The sequence below is a fragment of the Aquarana catesbeiana genome, linkage group LG02 (assembly GCF_042186555.1).
Source record: "Aquarana catesbeiana isolate 2022-GZ linkage group LG02, ASM4218655v1, whole genome shotgun sequence".
Lineage (NCBI taxonomy): Eukaryota > Metazoa > Chordata > Amphibia > Anura > Ranidae > Aquarana > Aquarana catesbeiana.
In genome coordinates this window covers 727,432,499-727,449,712 of record NC_133325.1, presented here as the reverse complement: position 1 = coordinate 727,449,712, position 17,214 = coordinate 727,432,499, and the positions used below count along the sequence as shown (strand labels likewise).

At 37.7% G+C, this 17,214-nt stretch overlaps 1 protein-coding gene across 21 annotated transcripts in view; it reads left to right on the top strand.

The window, feature by feature from the left end:
• Nucleotides 1–17,214, top strand: part of ROBO2 (roundabout guidance receptor 2) — a 1,381,148-nt gene that overhangs the window by 1,349,395 nt on the left and 14,539 nt on the right. For 11 of the 21 annotated variants that reach the window (XM_073617042.1, XM_073617032.1, XM_073617035.1 and 8 more), the window contains 3 exons: nt 1,777–2,037; nt 7,498–7,697; nt 15,597–15,776. In XM_073617042.1, the coding sequence (XP_073473143.1) occupies nt 1,777–2,037; nt 7,498–7,697; nt 15,597–15,776 (641 nt within the window). The remainder of the gene's footprint in view (nt 1–1,776; nt 2,038–7,497; nt 7,698–15,596; nt 15,777–17,214) is intronic. The other 10 variants (XM_073617045.1, XM_073617046.1, XM_073617039.1 and 7 more) reach the window with 1 other exon arrangement.

The following is a 17,214-nucleotide window of genomic DNA, read 5'->3' as shown; positions in this document are numbered from 1 at the left end:
TTTATATCCCCTAGTTTTATATAGCACCAGCACACTACTCAGCACTTTACAGAGTACATAGAACAACTTATGTCACCCCTCCCCCACATATTAATACTACAGTAGGACCAGGTAAGGAGGAAGAAAATTTATATTTGGGTCATAGAAGAAAATCAGAGCCATCAGAGGCAACTCAAACAAACCAGGGGAACAGAGGTGGACAGAGTACCCAAATGGGCAAAAAGTTGGGTCCGTTTTTAGTCCCCACATTTAACAACTGGCTAAGTAAAAGCAAAATTAATGTGCTGATTGGCAGCTAGATATAAATGAGCTATGTCCAGGTCTTTGTAATTGTGTGAGGCATATCAGCACTCATCTGGTCTACATCTAGTATAAATGGGTGCCTAATCCCCAGAGAGCCCTTGTACAGTGCTCAGTCTGCACAATTGGTGTGCCCGCTCCTACCAGGGATATACAAGGCTCCTTGTATTAAAACCACACATTTTAGAGTTACCTATATATTTGAAAATGGTTTTTACTCATAAGTATGAAATTTGAGTGTGTTTTTTCAATGGTATCTGTGTTTACAGCTTTGCTTCCTTCACTGTACAATGAAAATGGATGTGTCACTAAGCAAAGACTGCAGAAAATCTAGAACATATTGCATTTCTATATACCTTTCCCTGCAATTGATTTGCAGCAGTTAGTAAACAATTTTGCAAAGTTGTACACTTTGACATGCAGATATCCTCCCCCCACCAACAGGCCAGATTACCTTGGGGAGATGCAGACTGGAATACTGCAATCACTGAGCAGCAAATGATATCACCTGTGATGTATTTCAGTTAAACCTCCAAACCTGGCCTGTTAGTGGGTCCTTAGGACAGGAGTTGAGAACCACTTCTCTAGAGGAAACACCTAAAAGTCAATGTGAAAAGTAAAAAATGTTGGAACCACGACACAATGGGGTTAATTCACTAAAGGCATATAGGTTGTTCACTTTGCAAAGAATAACCAATCACGTGCAAGGAAAATAAAAACAAAAATGTATTTTTGCTTGCACATAGAAGTCAGCAGAACTTTACCTCTTTCAATAGGATAATGGAAAACTCTGTTGCAAAGTGAACAGGCTATTTGTTTTTATTAGGTCAACCCCACTGTCAGGAATATGTCTTAAATGGAAACATTACAGATCCCCTTTAAACAAACTGACATTTATTTATTTGCATTAACCTCGGAGACATTAACTGAGAAAATTAACATATTGTGATTCAATGAATAGTCTTGATTATTATAGCACCTAAAACATTGGCCACAAAAGCCTTTTTGGGTTTCAGAATACTCTGAGATTAAAGCAAAAGATCATGTTCTGAATGCCAACATCTATTTCTATATGTTGCTTAAGGTGATAGCAGTTGTATTAGTGCACTTGTGACAGAGACAATTACTGTATATACTCGAGTATAAGTCGACCCGAATATAAGCCGAGGCACCTAATTTTACCACAAAAAACTCTAGAAAGATGCTACATATTGCATTGATGGATGTTCTTCAGAACTGGAAAGCACCACACTGATATTGAGTGCCCCTGGTTCAGGAGACACCAGATCACTCAGTAGAAGGTTTTAAGATCTGTTGTTACCTTTGCACTTTTTTGCTTGAGGCAAGTTTAACCCAATTAAGTTAATGTGAAATGTACAGAAAGACAGAAAAACAGATAAAACAAGATTTTTTTTATGAAAAAAAGTATTGTGGTTTCAAGATGGATATTATAACCAGTGCACATTTGGTTTGAAGGTATGACAGTGATGGATGGTGCCCACCATTACCTGTGCAGACATACTTACACCAAGGCTCCGATGATGAGCTGGAAGAAGATGATGACAGAGTACCCACGCCTCCAGTGCGCGGAGTTGCCTCATCCCCAGCCATCTCATTTGGGCAGCAGTCCACAGCAACACTGACACCATCACCAAGAGAGGAAATGCAGCCCATGTTGCAGGCCCACCTGGATGAACTGACCAGAGCCTACCAGTTCGATATTGCAAAACAGACTTGGTAAATATCAGTTCAAAATCTCCAGCTAACATGGACAAATATTGAGAAAAAAATTGGATTAAAGTTGTTTCTTTGTTTTTAATTGTAAGTGGAGGGAGGTACATAATCATTGCTTGCATTAGTTCCTTGCTTTGCTGTCCTTGTTCAGAACATTTCTACTTAAATCCTTGAACATCTGACAGTTTCCAGTAGCTTCCCTCTCACTCCGTTCACCTATTTATCCATAATACATTTTTGTTTACAATATCACCTGCAGTTGACATCTAGTATTGCATATAAGTTCTAGGAAATACTGATTGCCTAGTTAAAATATAAATGTTAAAAAAAAATTGTTTAAAATATTACATTTTTCACAGCTCATACAATATGCATTTACAGAGCTTATATCCAAATCAGGGATATGTTTTCCAATACATTTTCATAAAACGTTCACAAATTGTACTTAAAGTGTTTGTAAAGCTAGAAAAAAAAGCATGTACCTGTCTCTTTAAGGCAGGATAAACTGTATGGTGACCTTGCGATCTTATGTACTCCATTAGATGTAGTATAATACCTGGTTGATCCTACCTGTTCCTCTGTTCCTGTTAGTAAATTGACCACGCTAATCATGGTTGCCTATGCATTACAGCATTGTCAGTTTACGTCTTTCCATTATTTAGTTCTCTGTGCAGTGTCTCTGTATCTCCCTCCGTCTGTGTGAAGCTGATCACCTCCCCGCCCCTCTACTCCAGCAAGGATGGGGGGCAGAGCGGGAGATACAGACATGCAAAGAGAGCCAGATCACATTCTTCTGTTGATGATTGAGCATTATCATCCCCTCCATCTGCAATCCCTCTGCTTGGATGACAAGAGAAAAAAAAAATGACATGACTGCACAGAATCAGTGCTTCATAAAGGTATTTAGCAAGGTTATTAGAAACAATTTGCTTTTACTATTACCCTAAACGAGACGGTAAAATATGTGTTTACTTTTGCGACAATACAACTACTTTAAAGTGATACTAAAGTCTAGGTTTTTTTCATTAAAAATAACAAACATGGTATACTCACCTGCTCTGTGCAATAGTTTTGCACAGAGCAGCCCAGATCCTCCTCTTCTCGGGTCCCTCTTCGGCGCTCCTAGCCCATCCCTCCTGTTGAGTGCCCCTACAGGAAACAGCTTGTTATTGGGGCACCCGAGCTGAGCCGCAGCTCTGTGTATCCATTCAGACATGGAGCCATGACCTGGCCCCCCTCTCTCCTCATTGGTTCACTGACTTTGATTGACAGCAGAGGGAGCCAATGACACTTTGCTGCTGTCTCAGCCAATGAAGAGGGAGAGTCCAAGGGAGCCGAGTCTCCCGTGCCACATCCCTGGATCAAGCTGGGGCTTAGGTAAGTATTAGGGGGGCTGAGGGGGGCTTCTGCACACATTAAATGCATTACGATAAAGAACATTCTGCCCTTACAAACACTTTAACCACTTTCCAACCGCTTCATGCAGATATACTGCGGCAGAAGGGCACGTACAGGCAGAATTGCGTACCCTTTAAGAAGCAGCTTGCGGGTGCCCACGCACCGCAAGCTCCGTGAGTGTGATTGCGGGTCCCACGGACTCGATGTCCACAGGGATACCCGCGATAGTCTCACGGAGAGGAAGAATGGGGAAAAGCAAATGTAAACAAGCATTTCCCCGTTCTGCCTAATGACACTGACACTGATCACAGCTTGTAATCGGGAGCGGTGACCAGTGTCGTATCACACATAGCCCCCCCCACAGTTAGAATCACTCCCTAGGACACACTTAACCCCTACAGCGCCACCTAGTGGTTAACCCCTTCACTGCCAGTCACATTTACACAGTAATCAATGCATTTTTAATTGCACTGATCGCTGTATTAATGTGAATGGTCCCAAAATCTCACCAAAAGTGTCTCATGTGTCTGCCATAATGCCGCAGTCACGTTAAAAATCGTTGACAGCCGCAATTACTAGTAAAAAATAAATTATTAATAAAAATGCCATAAAACTATCCCTTATTTTGTAGACGCTATAACTTTTGCGCAAACCAATCAATAAACGAAGAATACGTATCGGCCTAGACTGAGGAAAAAAAAATTTTTTTATATATTTTTTGGGGATATTTATTATAGCAAAAAGTAAAACAAATGCTTTTTTTCAAAATGGTCGCTATTTTTTTGTTTGTAGCGCAAAAAATAAAAACCGCAGAGGTGATCAAATACCACTAAAAGAAAGCAAAAAGTGCTCTGGTCTTTGGCCAGCCAAATGGTCCGGGGCTTAAGTGGTTAACTATATTCTTTAACTACATACTATAAATTTTAACTGAAATTCAAATAACACAAAATCACTCAGTGCTTTCATTTTTTTTGCAGTCAGGTTCCCCTGTTCACTATAGCATCACTATCGTGACAAGCCTTTGTAAAAAATAGTCTTCAAAGTATGAGGGTAATAAGATGCTTACAAATGAAGCATGCAACAAGTAAGATAGATATGTAAGTGGTCAGAGGAAGTCTCGTTTTGCACCATTAAAATAAAATAATAGTCAGTTGTTGCTTTTAAATCTCAAAAGTCAGAATTGAATTTGTACACTGCTTTTGTTGACCGCATAGACAAAGAGGGGTTATACACAGTGAACAAGCAACAAGAAAAGCATAAGTTCAGTTGTCAGTGTGGGGAATGTACAAATAAAAGCCTATAGGGCGATTTCTTATCTTGGCTCACAACTTTTCTCAGTAAATTTAGCTGGAGCAAATTATATATTTAATGCCTTCATTTCCCACTGAACAAACTCATTAAACAAATGTACATGTGTACAGTATAGTCTTTTTATTACATGTAAATGAATTTGAAGGGCAGATCAATGAAGGTGACTACTGTATAATTTGATTTATATGGCGCTTAATATACTAAAGATGTTAGACTAAAGATGTTAGACTTACAAATGATTGGAATTTGTTACAATTTGTTACCAATTCAAGATTAATTATTTATGTACATTAAAAATGTAAAAGCAATTCATCTATTAGGTCACCCATACCCTCCCCACTTGTTGAAGTATTGATGTGAGGTTAGAGCCATAATATATTCATATTTATCTTGTTAAAAAATAGAATGTACTGATTACAGGAGAACTGTCAACAATATATCTTAAGACAGGTATTTTTATAGGGAAAATCCAAGAAAAATTTGAAATTCCCTTTGTTTAGCGACCCTCTCTGTAACACAGATGATTCACGTAACCTCCTGCATCTCTGAGATTTAGCAGAGAATGGAGCGCAGTTACAATTTGAACTTGTGGCTCCACCTTCTGTTAAAATATGGTAGTGTGGTGTGACCACACATTACAGTAGTCTTCAAAGAACAATTACATAGAAAATTAAATCCAAGGAGATATTATTTTGAAAAAGGCTGTGGTCAAACCTTCTGGCATTGCTGCAAATTGTGGTCCCAATCAAAAAAGGAGTTACCAATATCATATTTGAAGAATGTCTCTTAAAATTGTAAAATCAGGTAAATATTTTGGTTTTTATATAAGCACATGAAGATTGAATCACCAGATGGATTTTTATAGTCCTTCAAGAGATATGGGAGATTTCCATACATTAGTTTACAACACCCCAATATTTCAATAGAGGTGTCAGTCTATTACACTTGACTTCTTTGTGTATGGCATATTAACAGTCAACTCTATTCAGGCATGTTTATTTAATGATTGACTGAATGGAAAAGGATTAGAATCTCTGTCAAATTTTCATTTCTGTTTGTGTCCTTATTTGTGATATTTCCTCTCATTTTCTATCAGGACAAGAAGCGTTTAAAAATATCTCCAATGGAATAACATAGAAAAACACATTTTTAGTAGGGTCAAGAAAGTTTAGAGTTTCTGTCAGCCTTTTTTAATATTTTATGTGACTTTCTGTCTTGGTGGCAGCTGGCGGACTTTTTTTCTTTCAACTATTTTATTGATTTTTAATACAAGCAGAAAATCAATCATATCTTTATACAAATATAATTCGAAGACTTGAAAATATTAGCAATTCACTTTATACTTTGCTAAAATAGTTTGATTAGTCTTTACCACAATGGTTAAGGCAAGATAGAAAGGAAAAAGAGTGCCAGAATCAAAATAACAAAGGAAAGAAAATTGGAAAAGAAAGGAATAGTAAAATGGAATTACACGGTGTCTTGTTGTTGCCTATATAAAGGTAGTGCCCAGGTTTCTACCCTGAAGCCAACAATCAAGCCCATCCAAGGGTTACACACCTACTCAAAATATCGTTGTCTATATTTTAAAATACTCGCTAAATTTCATGGATCATAATCCATATTTATGTTTAACTATTTAAAGGATATCACTGGGCTTTTCTAAGCCCTTGCTATAGTAATTTTAGCTGCAAGCAAGATTAAAAAAGAACAAGGATTGAGAGTGTTTAGATGCCTCATAGATTGACTCATTGAACAGTATAAGTTGAGGATCTTTAGGAACATGTACACCACTGAATTTAAAGATAACATTTAGCACTTGTTCCAAAACTGTCTGATTCTGGGACATGCACTCCAAATGTGTATCATAGTTCCCTGCAATTCACAATCATAACTAGTACTACAGTACCTGAAATAAAGTTAACTGTTCCTCAGTCTAAAAAATTGGTTGGGGTTGGCTTTAAGATGGTTCAAATGGGTAATGCGACAAAGCGATTGGCATTTTAAAGACTGAAGTTGTTGAGTAGATTTGGAAATTTACAGTAAATGGCCATTTTTCAGCAATGGAGTCCCTGAGAGATATAAATAGTCAATTTGTGATTCAGTTTACCAGGAAATATGCAAATAAAGCAGTCTCCAAAGTTTGGTCCAAACACATTTTAGAGGGGATACTTGAAAAGAGAAGAAAAATGCAGGACTATTGGTAAAATCACTTTAAGTTTACAGTATAAAGAAAAAATTAGTTTTTACTAATTTTGTGTATGAGGTACCTTTAAAGTCCACCATTTTTCTTCTCTTTTAAGTATTCCATACATAGTACAGATGTGGTACCATACATACTAATGATATTATCTATACATTTTCTAGAGAATTAATGGGAAATATGATTTTGAAAAGATTTCAAAAAGGTTTTAAGAAAATTATTTTTAGTATTTTGGAATTATGTAGATATTAGCCATATTATATATTTCAATTAAATCACTGTGTTTCAAATATAAAATGCTTTCCGTGTTATTAAACACGCAACATTCAAAACTTTACTGCCCCAGTTAAAGTTAATAGTTGAATCATGGTCTCAGGCTGAATAATAGATGAAACAAGAGCTCCTTCTTTATAAATATATAATACTGTCATTCTGTCCAGCTCATTTCTATACACTTGATAATTTACACGGCAATCTGGTATCATTGGTGTAGCCAAAATTGTCAGTTTCTTTCTAATTCATTTTTAAACATACTTTTATTTCTCAAACTGTAGGCATTTACAGAGCAATAACCACCCACCAATGGCACCAGTACCTCCAATGGGATATGTTTCTGGAGCATTTATCTCAGAGTTGGAGAAGGATTTTCATGATCGTGGAGACGATGATAATGAAGATGAAATAAGCAGGCCCCTCAGAGGTCTGGAACATACTCCAGGTTCTAGTATGGATAATCTGGACAGTTCTGCTACAGGTATTCATTGTTGTATGTGTATAATTTTTGGGTAAATTTGAAAAGTTGCACAGGAAAACAACACAATGATAAGTTCTTTTCAACTGAATCTGTATCACATACTTGATGAATTTGGTCAGTTTTACAGTTTCCATTCATTCTTGCCAGCTTTTACATGCAAAGTCATTGAACACTGGGTCTATACAAACATTCTGCATAAAAAATGTGTAGACAGAGTAACATGATAAAGATAAACAATATGCAAACTTTGTATTAGAAATGATCCTTCAGAAGCCCGACATTTCAGTATCGGGGTGTTTCTTGCAAGCTAAAGCACACCTTTGTGCAGATGGCTAAATACAAAGTTTATATATGCATAATGTGCCTGCAAAAAAATTTGTAATTCTATCTTGTGAGTCATACATTCCTGCCACATTGCACAGTCAGGCAAGTGATACTACTACGTTATTCTTTTGCCTTATAAATTCTTATGATCACCATAACACCCCTTCATGACACCCCTAAGTAATGGTCTAATGTGTATGCGGGGGACACGGGAAGCTGCAAAGTTAAAACAGGAAATTGTATGTCTTGCATGGCTGTGCAGGGTGGATGGCAGGGGTATGTAAAGCACAAAACTAGCTGAATAGTATTATAAATATTTCAACAGGTAAAAATAATTTACATTTTAAATCACCTTTTTGGTCAAAGGTCAGCATCAAATCTCTATTTGACTTTTTATATCAACTGACACCATTGTTAAAACACACGCCCCCCAGGAACTTTTAAATTTCAGTTAATTGCAGTGATCATTACAACACCAAATGGTGGTGTCAGGTTTCCCTGATGTATTCTCTACAATGCTATTAGAGCAACACCTTTGCTATGGCCTTGTGAGAAGGGGTGGAGATATAAACCAACACTACTACCAACACTAATAAACCAAAACTGCTGGTTGAGACTCAAAGAGTTAAGATAAGCCTGTGGGAGATTCAACCTCCTGCTGCCTTGAAAGTGTATCTGAAGCCAAAACTGAAATTAGCTTTGACTTCCTGTGTTTATGAGACAGGAATTAAAGGTATTTCTCCTTCATGGGACACAGCAAAAAAAAAAAAAAAAAAAGTTTGCCTTAGATAATCTTTAATAGAGAAAGATAGGTATGGTAATAGCTTTTATTTAAAAAGTTGATTACTTCACTTCCCTGTTTTACAATGTGACAGCTTTTATCTGCCTATTTATCTGGTCCTTTCTCTGTTCACAGAACGTGTTTATTACATATGCCACCACGCAGATATTCACTATCATTCTAGTTCACGCACTTCTTATTATGCATTCATTTGAAACATCAAGTTAAAGTTGGTTTTTGAAAATATGTTTGATTTGCTACAAAAAGACAAGATTCTTCATGCATTTTAAACAACGTTAAGACATGAAAGTAGGCTTTCATCAACAGATCATTCTACTGGGGGAAGCGATCCTATGACATGCGAGGAGAAAAACTTCCAACAGACAGACTTATAAATAGTTTTGCTCTTTAATTAGGAACTAATGTTATTCTCTTTCTTAAAATGATCAGACAGAGGCAATTTCAGCCTGTACATTAAGCGTGCCATTTTATGCAATATTCACATATTCTTTAGGGCAGATTTAGGAAAAGCTGACTAAAATGTAATTATGTATTTTAAAGATGCCGCAAATTCAGTGATATCTGTCTGAATAAATGAATTATAATGTCCGATCCCATATGAGCCGACACAATTCTAGATCTGGCCAAAGAAAATAAATGGAGACTGGGCATTAGGTCACTATCCAATAGTTTTTACATTACCCAGATAGCACAGAGATGAGCAAGTGTGACATCTCATATATACCCAGTATATCTTTTCCCATGAAAACAATAACTTATCAAGTCTGGCAATAGGCTTCCCTTCCCTTCTGAAGAGTCTGCTGTGGTATAATGTGTGCTGTGCCTCATATACATCTTGATTTTTGCCCAATTCTGGGGGTGTCAGCAGGAGTAGATATCAATAAACTAGTATACCTGGTGCCATTGTAAAAAAAAATACAAAAATCATAGGATATTATTGTAGGAGGAGGGACATTATTGGTACATTCTGGTGCTTCCTGGAAAGATGCCACAGTTGTTTTAGTGTGGAGTAGAAGGAAACGATGCACCACAGTCATGATAGTATGGTATGAAAGGGGTGCCACCACTGAAGCAAGGGACTACTGTTGAGTAGTCCACAGATTAGACTTTATGATGTGGAGTAGTCTGCAGAAGAGCAGTGTGTTGCAGAAAATTCTGCAACTGAGACAATATGGTGTGAAGTGATCCACAACTGAGAGAGTGTGTAGAGACTAGTTCACACATGAACCATCAATATGATGTTGAGTAGTTCCCATAACAGTAGTGTGTTGTGAAATGTTACATGACTGAGTCGATATGGTGTGGATTGATTCATAGCTGAGTAAATGTGGTATGGATTATTCCATAGTCAAATATTTCAAATGCCCTCCTATCCGTGCCTAGCATGAAACATGTCAGCATAGAACTTGTTCTTGTTGGCTATTGAAATTAGGGAGGGATACTTTTTGCATCGTGGGTGGCATTCCTGTTGTTGGTACAATTAACAGCTATTGCAATATAGTGTGGCAGTGGCAGTACAGTATAGATTAGCTATTAGTGGATTAAATGTGGGATTGAGTAGACCATGGCAGTAGCAGTGAGCATTTGATGCTGTTCCATTATAGAGTCCCACAACTGACCAGCATGAATGCATGAAAAACCAGTATCCCTGTTTCCCCACCCATATGTGTTCTTCATAAGTTATCCCCTAAGTTCACTCAAAGTTTATTTTCCAAGCACTAAATGTGCCAAGGGCCTATGCAGCCTAATGCAAGCTAAACTGTGTTCTCTTCCAAAGAGCATGAGATTGCAGGGATGGCAATTTCCATACATTGTTATAAATAGAATTCTCCAGCCCCCCTATCTCCATACACTATTCACAGTGCAACTTTTTCCATTCTCATTCCTATTCCTTCTTCCACTGATGGGCTTATAAGGATATACATTTCCTGTTGCAGTGTCCCTGTTTGTATGCATGCTCCAGAGCCCAGCTCTTCATACACTATAGCTTGTGCCCAAAACAATATGTATCCATAACCATGAACAACACTTCGAAGCAGAACCCTGCTCTAACACACAGGTTTTTTTTCCAAACAAGCAGGATTTGGTATCACACTGACATGTCAGGGTTTCATTTTCTGTCTTCGGAGTTTTATTTGGTGATGCTCATTTTCCTGGCAGCAGGTAAATAGCAGGAACAGTGTTGACTACAAAGAACATGGGTGTTCTCAGTGTGCTTTCCTTCCAATAGATTTTCTCTTAAGATTAATGGTAGAGAAGAAGGCACATGAGTGATTTACTGCCCAGCACCTACACTCTGCTTCCCCTTACATATTTGTAGGAAATGTGTTATCTTCTCACTGCAGGTCACAGAACACATTCTGCCTTCTACTGAAAATGTATGTTTCTTACATTCTCTGTGAAACAGACTCTGTCACCAGGTATAACACCTATGTGATTAAGTGCCGACGGAAGCAGCCTTCCCTGACCCATGCTACATACTAGTTCCAGGGCAGTGGCTTAATGAAAAGATTTAGCTTTTCTGCCCCAGAAGGTACATGGCTCATAAATCAGGGATTGGATGCTTCCATCAATGTCTGATCACACATTTGTTGGGCTACTGAGAACCTCTTTAAATTAAGCATAAAAAGGCAGATTTTACACTATTGAGTGTTCACTTCCCCGTGAGGTTCAGGGGAATTAAAAGGAAAAAAAAATATTTCCCTAAAGCTGACTGGGTATTTGAAATGAATACCTAATAAGGTGAGAACAAATCCATTGCAAAGTGTTCAATTTGACATTTCAAATAGGCAAGCTTTAAAGCAAGTTTCATGATCCATAGTTTTTCTAGTCTTTTAAAACATGAATAACAGTCAGGGCGCTATTTCAGGCCGGGTTTACACCTATGCAAATTTAATGCGGGTTTCTCCGCATCCAATTCGTATGACAGGAGATTGTGACTGGCTCTCTATGGAGCCAGTTCACATATCTCCATTGCGGTTGTGGAGTGGCCTTGGCTCCGTTTCAGGGCCAAATTCAGGCAAATATTTGGCCCTGATTTGTCCCCGAAACAGAGAACAGGGACGCATCGGACCCCTGCTGCGAGCCGCATCTGTCAAAGGTGAGAAAATAAATATTTTGTGGAAAAAATAATAATATAGCATATACAACTCATATTGTAGATGAATGTAATTGAATGAATGTTATTAAAAATTACCTTTCTTTTTCAATCTGCAGCTCTGTAATTTTCTGTGAAATGCAATACAATATGGCTACCTGGAGGTGTTCTGTACACAGAATGTGTACAAATGCCCCCCTAGATATGTCATTTCCTGCTTGTGTAATTGGCTTACTGATTTTCCCAGAAGTGTGCACTAAGACACAAGTCAAATTCCAGGCATCCCCTGCAACAAAAATGTCATTTTTGGTGAGATACTCACAATAGAAAATCCCATCTAATGTGAGGCAGGACCTGCAATTTTCCTCATAAGAACTTGCAGGTGCAGCAGCTGGTTGATAATTAAGAAACCACTCCCGTTAGACTCACTTTGCAGATGGGCACATATAAACACAGGGATTTCTTCAGAATAACAAAAGGTAGGATACTGCAAAAAAGTTTGTCAAAATCCTTGTAATGTACATAGATCACCAGGGGGGAATGTTTTTTTCTCAACAAAAGTGGAGTTACTCTTTATTGGAAATGTTAGTTTGAGTATTTAACATAAACCCTTAAAAGAAAAGTACAGCATATTGGAATCTCATAAAAATGATAATGCAATAGTTAGTTACTTTCTGTAACACAGACTTTTTGTGCAGTGGATACAGCAGTACAAATTCATCAACCAAATATGAGATTAGCATAAGACATGTAAATGAATTGATGGCCAACTATAAATTAATTTTACTGCCAATAATGTAGTAAATAGACACAGCTAGATGCCACATTATACTGGTAGTTTAATGTTTATTATTACCTGTTTAGGTCAAAATGTATTTCTCAGCAAATATATAAATTGTCTAGTTTATATAAGTGCAGGTATGTGTTTAAATGCATAATGTTTTGCTGGACATCATAAATATCTAAGCACACTGTAAATTGCCTTTCTTGGAATGAACATTGGCTATTGAAATTTGAATTGTTTTTTCTCTATGGCTCAGTACCACTAAATCATTCTTTTGAGGCCTATTTCTTTTAATATCTAATTATATGTTATCCATGAGTATATTATTTTGTATTATAATAGCTACACTCTTTCTATGAACACAGACATTTGGACCCTGCACAGAGTGGCAATAAGGCATGTTCTATGTCTGAAACTGTGATCAGCTAAAGATTATCTCCCACTTGTAGATAATTTCAGGATATATTTTCATATAATGATGTGTCCACAAGTCTAGGCATCACTGTTGAAAATGCATATTTTGTTGATATTCTCAGATTAAAAATGGTAATACTAAATTTGCAGACAGTAAACATTTACTTTGTTCATATAAACTTTATAGCAAAGTGTTGCACACTTACTCTCCCTACCACCGTTGTTAACCTATTAAAGCCCCACCTCCCACAGTACAGCACTGGGTGCCTGAGCAGCCAATCACCAGACTCAAGACCCATCCTCAGTTGCCATGAGGAAAATGTTTAATTGTGTGTAAGTCAGGGCTTATTGTGTCCACAGTGTAAAAATACTGGAAATAAAATAAGTGTAATGTCATCTTATATACTGGAGTAAATACGGGACAAATATCCCAGCATCAAGCCATTTGAAGGCCCTTCAGTGACCTTAACACCAAAACCAACTGGTCAGTTATCTTCAAAAAAGCATTCTGTAAGGTGTGCAAGTATTCTTACTGCAAGTATCTCCCTAAACTATTGTTTTGTTGTGATGCCTTTAAACTACCTTGTCGTGATAAAAAAGGGATTTTGCCAGTCTCTTTCTAAAAATTCTCATTGACTGGCTTCTTTGCTGATCCATTAGCTTTATTACTGTTTGAGTCACTGTCCCCTGCTAATCTGACTATCTTGATGAAATGGAAGTTTAGGGTCAGACTATTAATTCACACTCAAAAGGAGTTGAATTACATTTATAAGCATCCATGATTATCCAACTGTATAAGATCAGGAAAGACAGAAGACCTTTTCTGTACAATTGTTGGAATCAGTGACCTATAGGGGTTGGCCTACTAAAGACAAATAGACTATTAACATTGCAAGGGAAGCTTCACTTTGCAATGAGGTTAAGCTCTGTTAACGTCCATCAACCAATCATAAGTGATGGGCTGAACATTTGCCTGTTCGGCCATTCAACGAACACCCAAATTTGCGGGTTGTTTGCCAGGTGTTGTCACGTGAAGTCAGAAGGGGGCAGTGCCACTGAGTGACATAGCAGGGTGGCCCCGCCCCTTGCCTATATAAGAACTGTCAAAGTTCTTATATAGGAGTGGACAGTTGGTGGGAGGCCTGCCAAGGGGCGAGAGCATTTTAATTTTTTTTCTATTTTTCGGGCTTCGCGATTGACGATGGTTTTATGTTGAGGGACACTATCATTTTTATTTTTTAATAAAGGATTTGTCAAAAACATTTTCTTGTGGTTATTACTTTTTTGACATTTTTTTGGTGACTGGGTAGGGGTACGATAAGCCCCCACCCGCAGATCCCAACAACCTCAGCCCAGGGTTTTCAAGAAGAGGCCTTTGTCCCCATCAACATGGGGACAAGGTGCTTTGGGGTGGGGTGGACAGAGCCCCCTCCTGCCCCAAAGCACCCAACCCCCATGTTGAGGGCATGTGGCCTGATATGGTTCAGGAGGGGGGGCGCACGCACATCCCCTCCCATTTCCTGACCTGCCGGGCTGCATGCTCGGATAAGGGTCTCGTATGGATTTTGGGGAGGCTCCTAATTTTGGTGTGAGGGAAACTCCACAATGTTTTTATCTTTATTTTTTCAATAGCCGGGTGCCAGAAAATGTAAACGAGAGTCATTTTAAATGGGATTTGACTCATTTGACTTTTTTTAGATATGTCATTTTTGGTGTAGCATGTTTTATGCATGCTAGAGATGCGCCACTTTACAGGCACATTAAGGGAACCCCCAGACACTATATTTAGAGGAATTTTTCATTTTTATTATTGCACTTTAAGCATAATTAAAATCACTACTCCTGAAAAAAATTATCGTTTAAAAAAAAAATATATTGATAAATGTCCCCCAGAGCAGTACCCAGACCCTCATATACCCCTTTTATGGCCACTTACTTGCATATAAGCATTCAAAATGGATACTTTTGATTTTTCCTGTTCGGCTCCCATAGACTTCAATGGAGTTCAGTTCACCATTCGGGTTAGAACATTTCCCCTGTTTGGGAGTTTTGGTGCGAAACGAACAGGGGGGTGTTCGGCCCATCCCTACCAATCATGTACAAGCAAAAAAATTTGAAGGTTTCCTTTACCAGGAACGAAGCCTGTCCTGTTCCATGGACTAAATACAGAACTTCTACACAAACAGGGATGGCTCCCTTCCAATGGCAAATTACTCATTTGAATCTATCAGTAAGATTATTATTAAGGATAACATAGGACATAGGTTACTGATATCTGTTTTTGACTAGGATAGAGAATGTACTGAAAAGGTTGTGCAACTGATATTGTATATATATATACTGTATATATATATATATATATATATATATATATATATATATATATATATATATGTTCTTTTTTTTTTTCTTGACATTGAAATATGCTCAGCAGATATACCTATGTAGAACTCACTAGACCCCTGCCTTTATTTTTAGGTTCTATGGTAAATGGATGGGGGTCTGCATCTGATGAGGATCGAATCTTTTCTAGTAGATCTAGTGTAGTTAGCTCTTCTGATGACTCGATATTTACGAGTGGCAACTTTGCACAGTCACTGGTTGCAGCAGCAGATAAAGCTGGTTTTACATTCAATGGAACCAGTCTGTCCAGAGCAGGTTGGTAGCTTCAATCTGGTGGCTCTGGCATGAGGGATGGCTTTGCTCTTTTCAAGCTTTCTTTCCTTTCCATGAAAGCGTGTCATGTGTTTAGCCTAACCTAACTTGCATGGCATTTGGTGGATGGAAACTTACATCTTGCGCAGTCATGTTTTCCCGGAGCTCATGAACAACTGATTCTTTATATTTGGATGTATTTAACTTTTAATGCTTTTGTCACTGTCATTGCATTCTTAATAACTTTATGCCTAATGAATTATACAATGCTTCTTTTCTTTTGCATATAATCTATTATGTATATAAATATCAACATATAGGAATTGTTAAAAATAGTAGTTCGGTATTTTCCCTATGCTTACAACCAAAGATACACAGAATAATAATGCAAACATATTTTTTTTCATTAAAGGCTCTACAGTTGAAACATAAATAAAAAGTACACGTGGGTGTCTGCACCTATTTTGGGCTCACACCCTTCTTTTCCCTAAACCATGTTAGGAAGATTTTCCTCATGGCATGGCCATCTTTTTTTTTTTTTTACCATCAAGCGTTCTCTATCTTTTTCTATGAAGAATCCCCTGGAGAGTGCAGGGCATAGATGAGTGTTATCATGCATCCTTTTGTGGCATTTCAAAATTAAAATATGTGAAGTTAACAGGCTGTTGTGACCAGGTGTCTGATTTTCTGCCTGTTCTGGTAGAGGACATGCCACCAGAGTCCAAAGCAACATAAAGATCTGCAGAGCACATGGCTCTGCCTCATTCTAACCAAAGCAGAGAAATCTGCCTGGCAGGAAAAATATTTGATGATTTGCACAGTACATTAATCTATAGCAACCAGAAAGATTTCCAATTTGCTGATCCCAGATTGTAAATTAAAATATACATTATAATTTGTTGCTATGGGCTACTTTATATTGCTCTTGAGAAAATCCTAGTGACCTTTATTAATAACACAGACAACATTTAATGCATCTGTGGATCACACTGCACTAAAATATCCCATTCCTAAAATGTCCACACCTTTTTCTGACCAATTGTAGCACCACCAAAGAGAAATCTAAAATATGTTGACAAATGATACTTAGTTGCTCATACTGAGATACATATCTTTGGGAATCAGTGTACATCCACTAACTTGTAATATTTAAAGTAAGGTTTGTAGGAGCTTTCAAATCCAGCACAGCCTCTGCTCTACTGGCTAAGGGCCTGTGTCAGTGGTCACTTTAAATGACTTTGCATTACCATACAAGCCTATGCTTATGCAAAACCTGCTTGAAGCAGGTCAAATACAGGTCAGAAGGATTTCAACTGCTGGTCAAATGCACCTGGCATCTCATGCTTAATGATCTCAATGAAGTGCCTCAAGTCAATGGCATTGACACAGGCCAAAAGCCTGTTGACACACACCCTTAATCTGTTTGTATATATTTATTTGT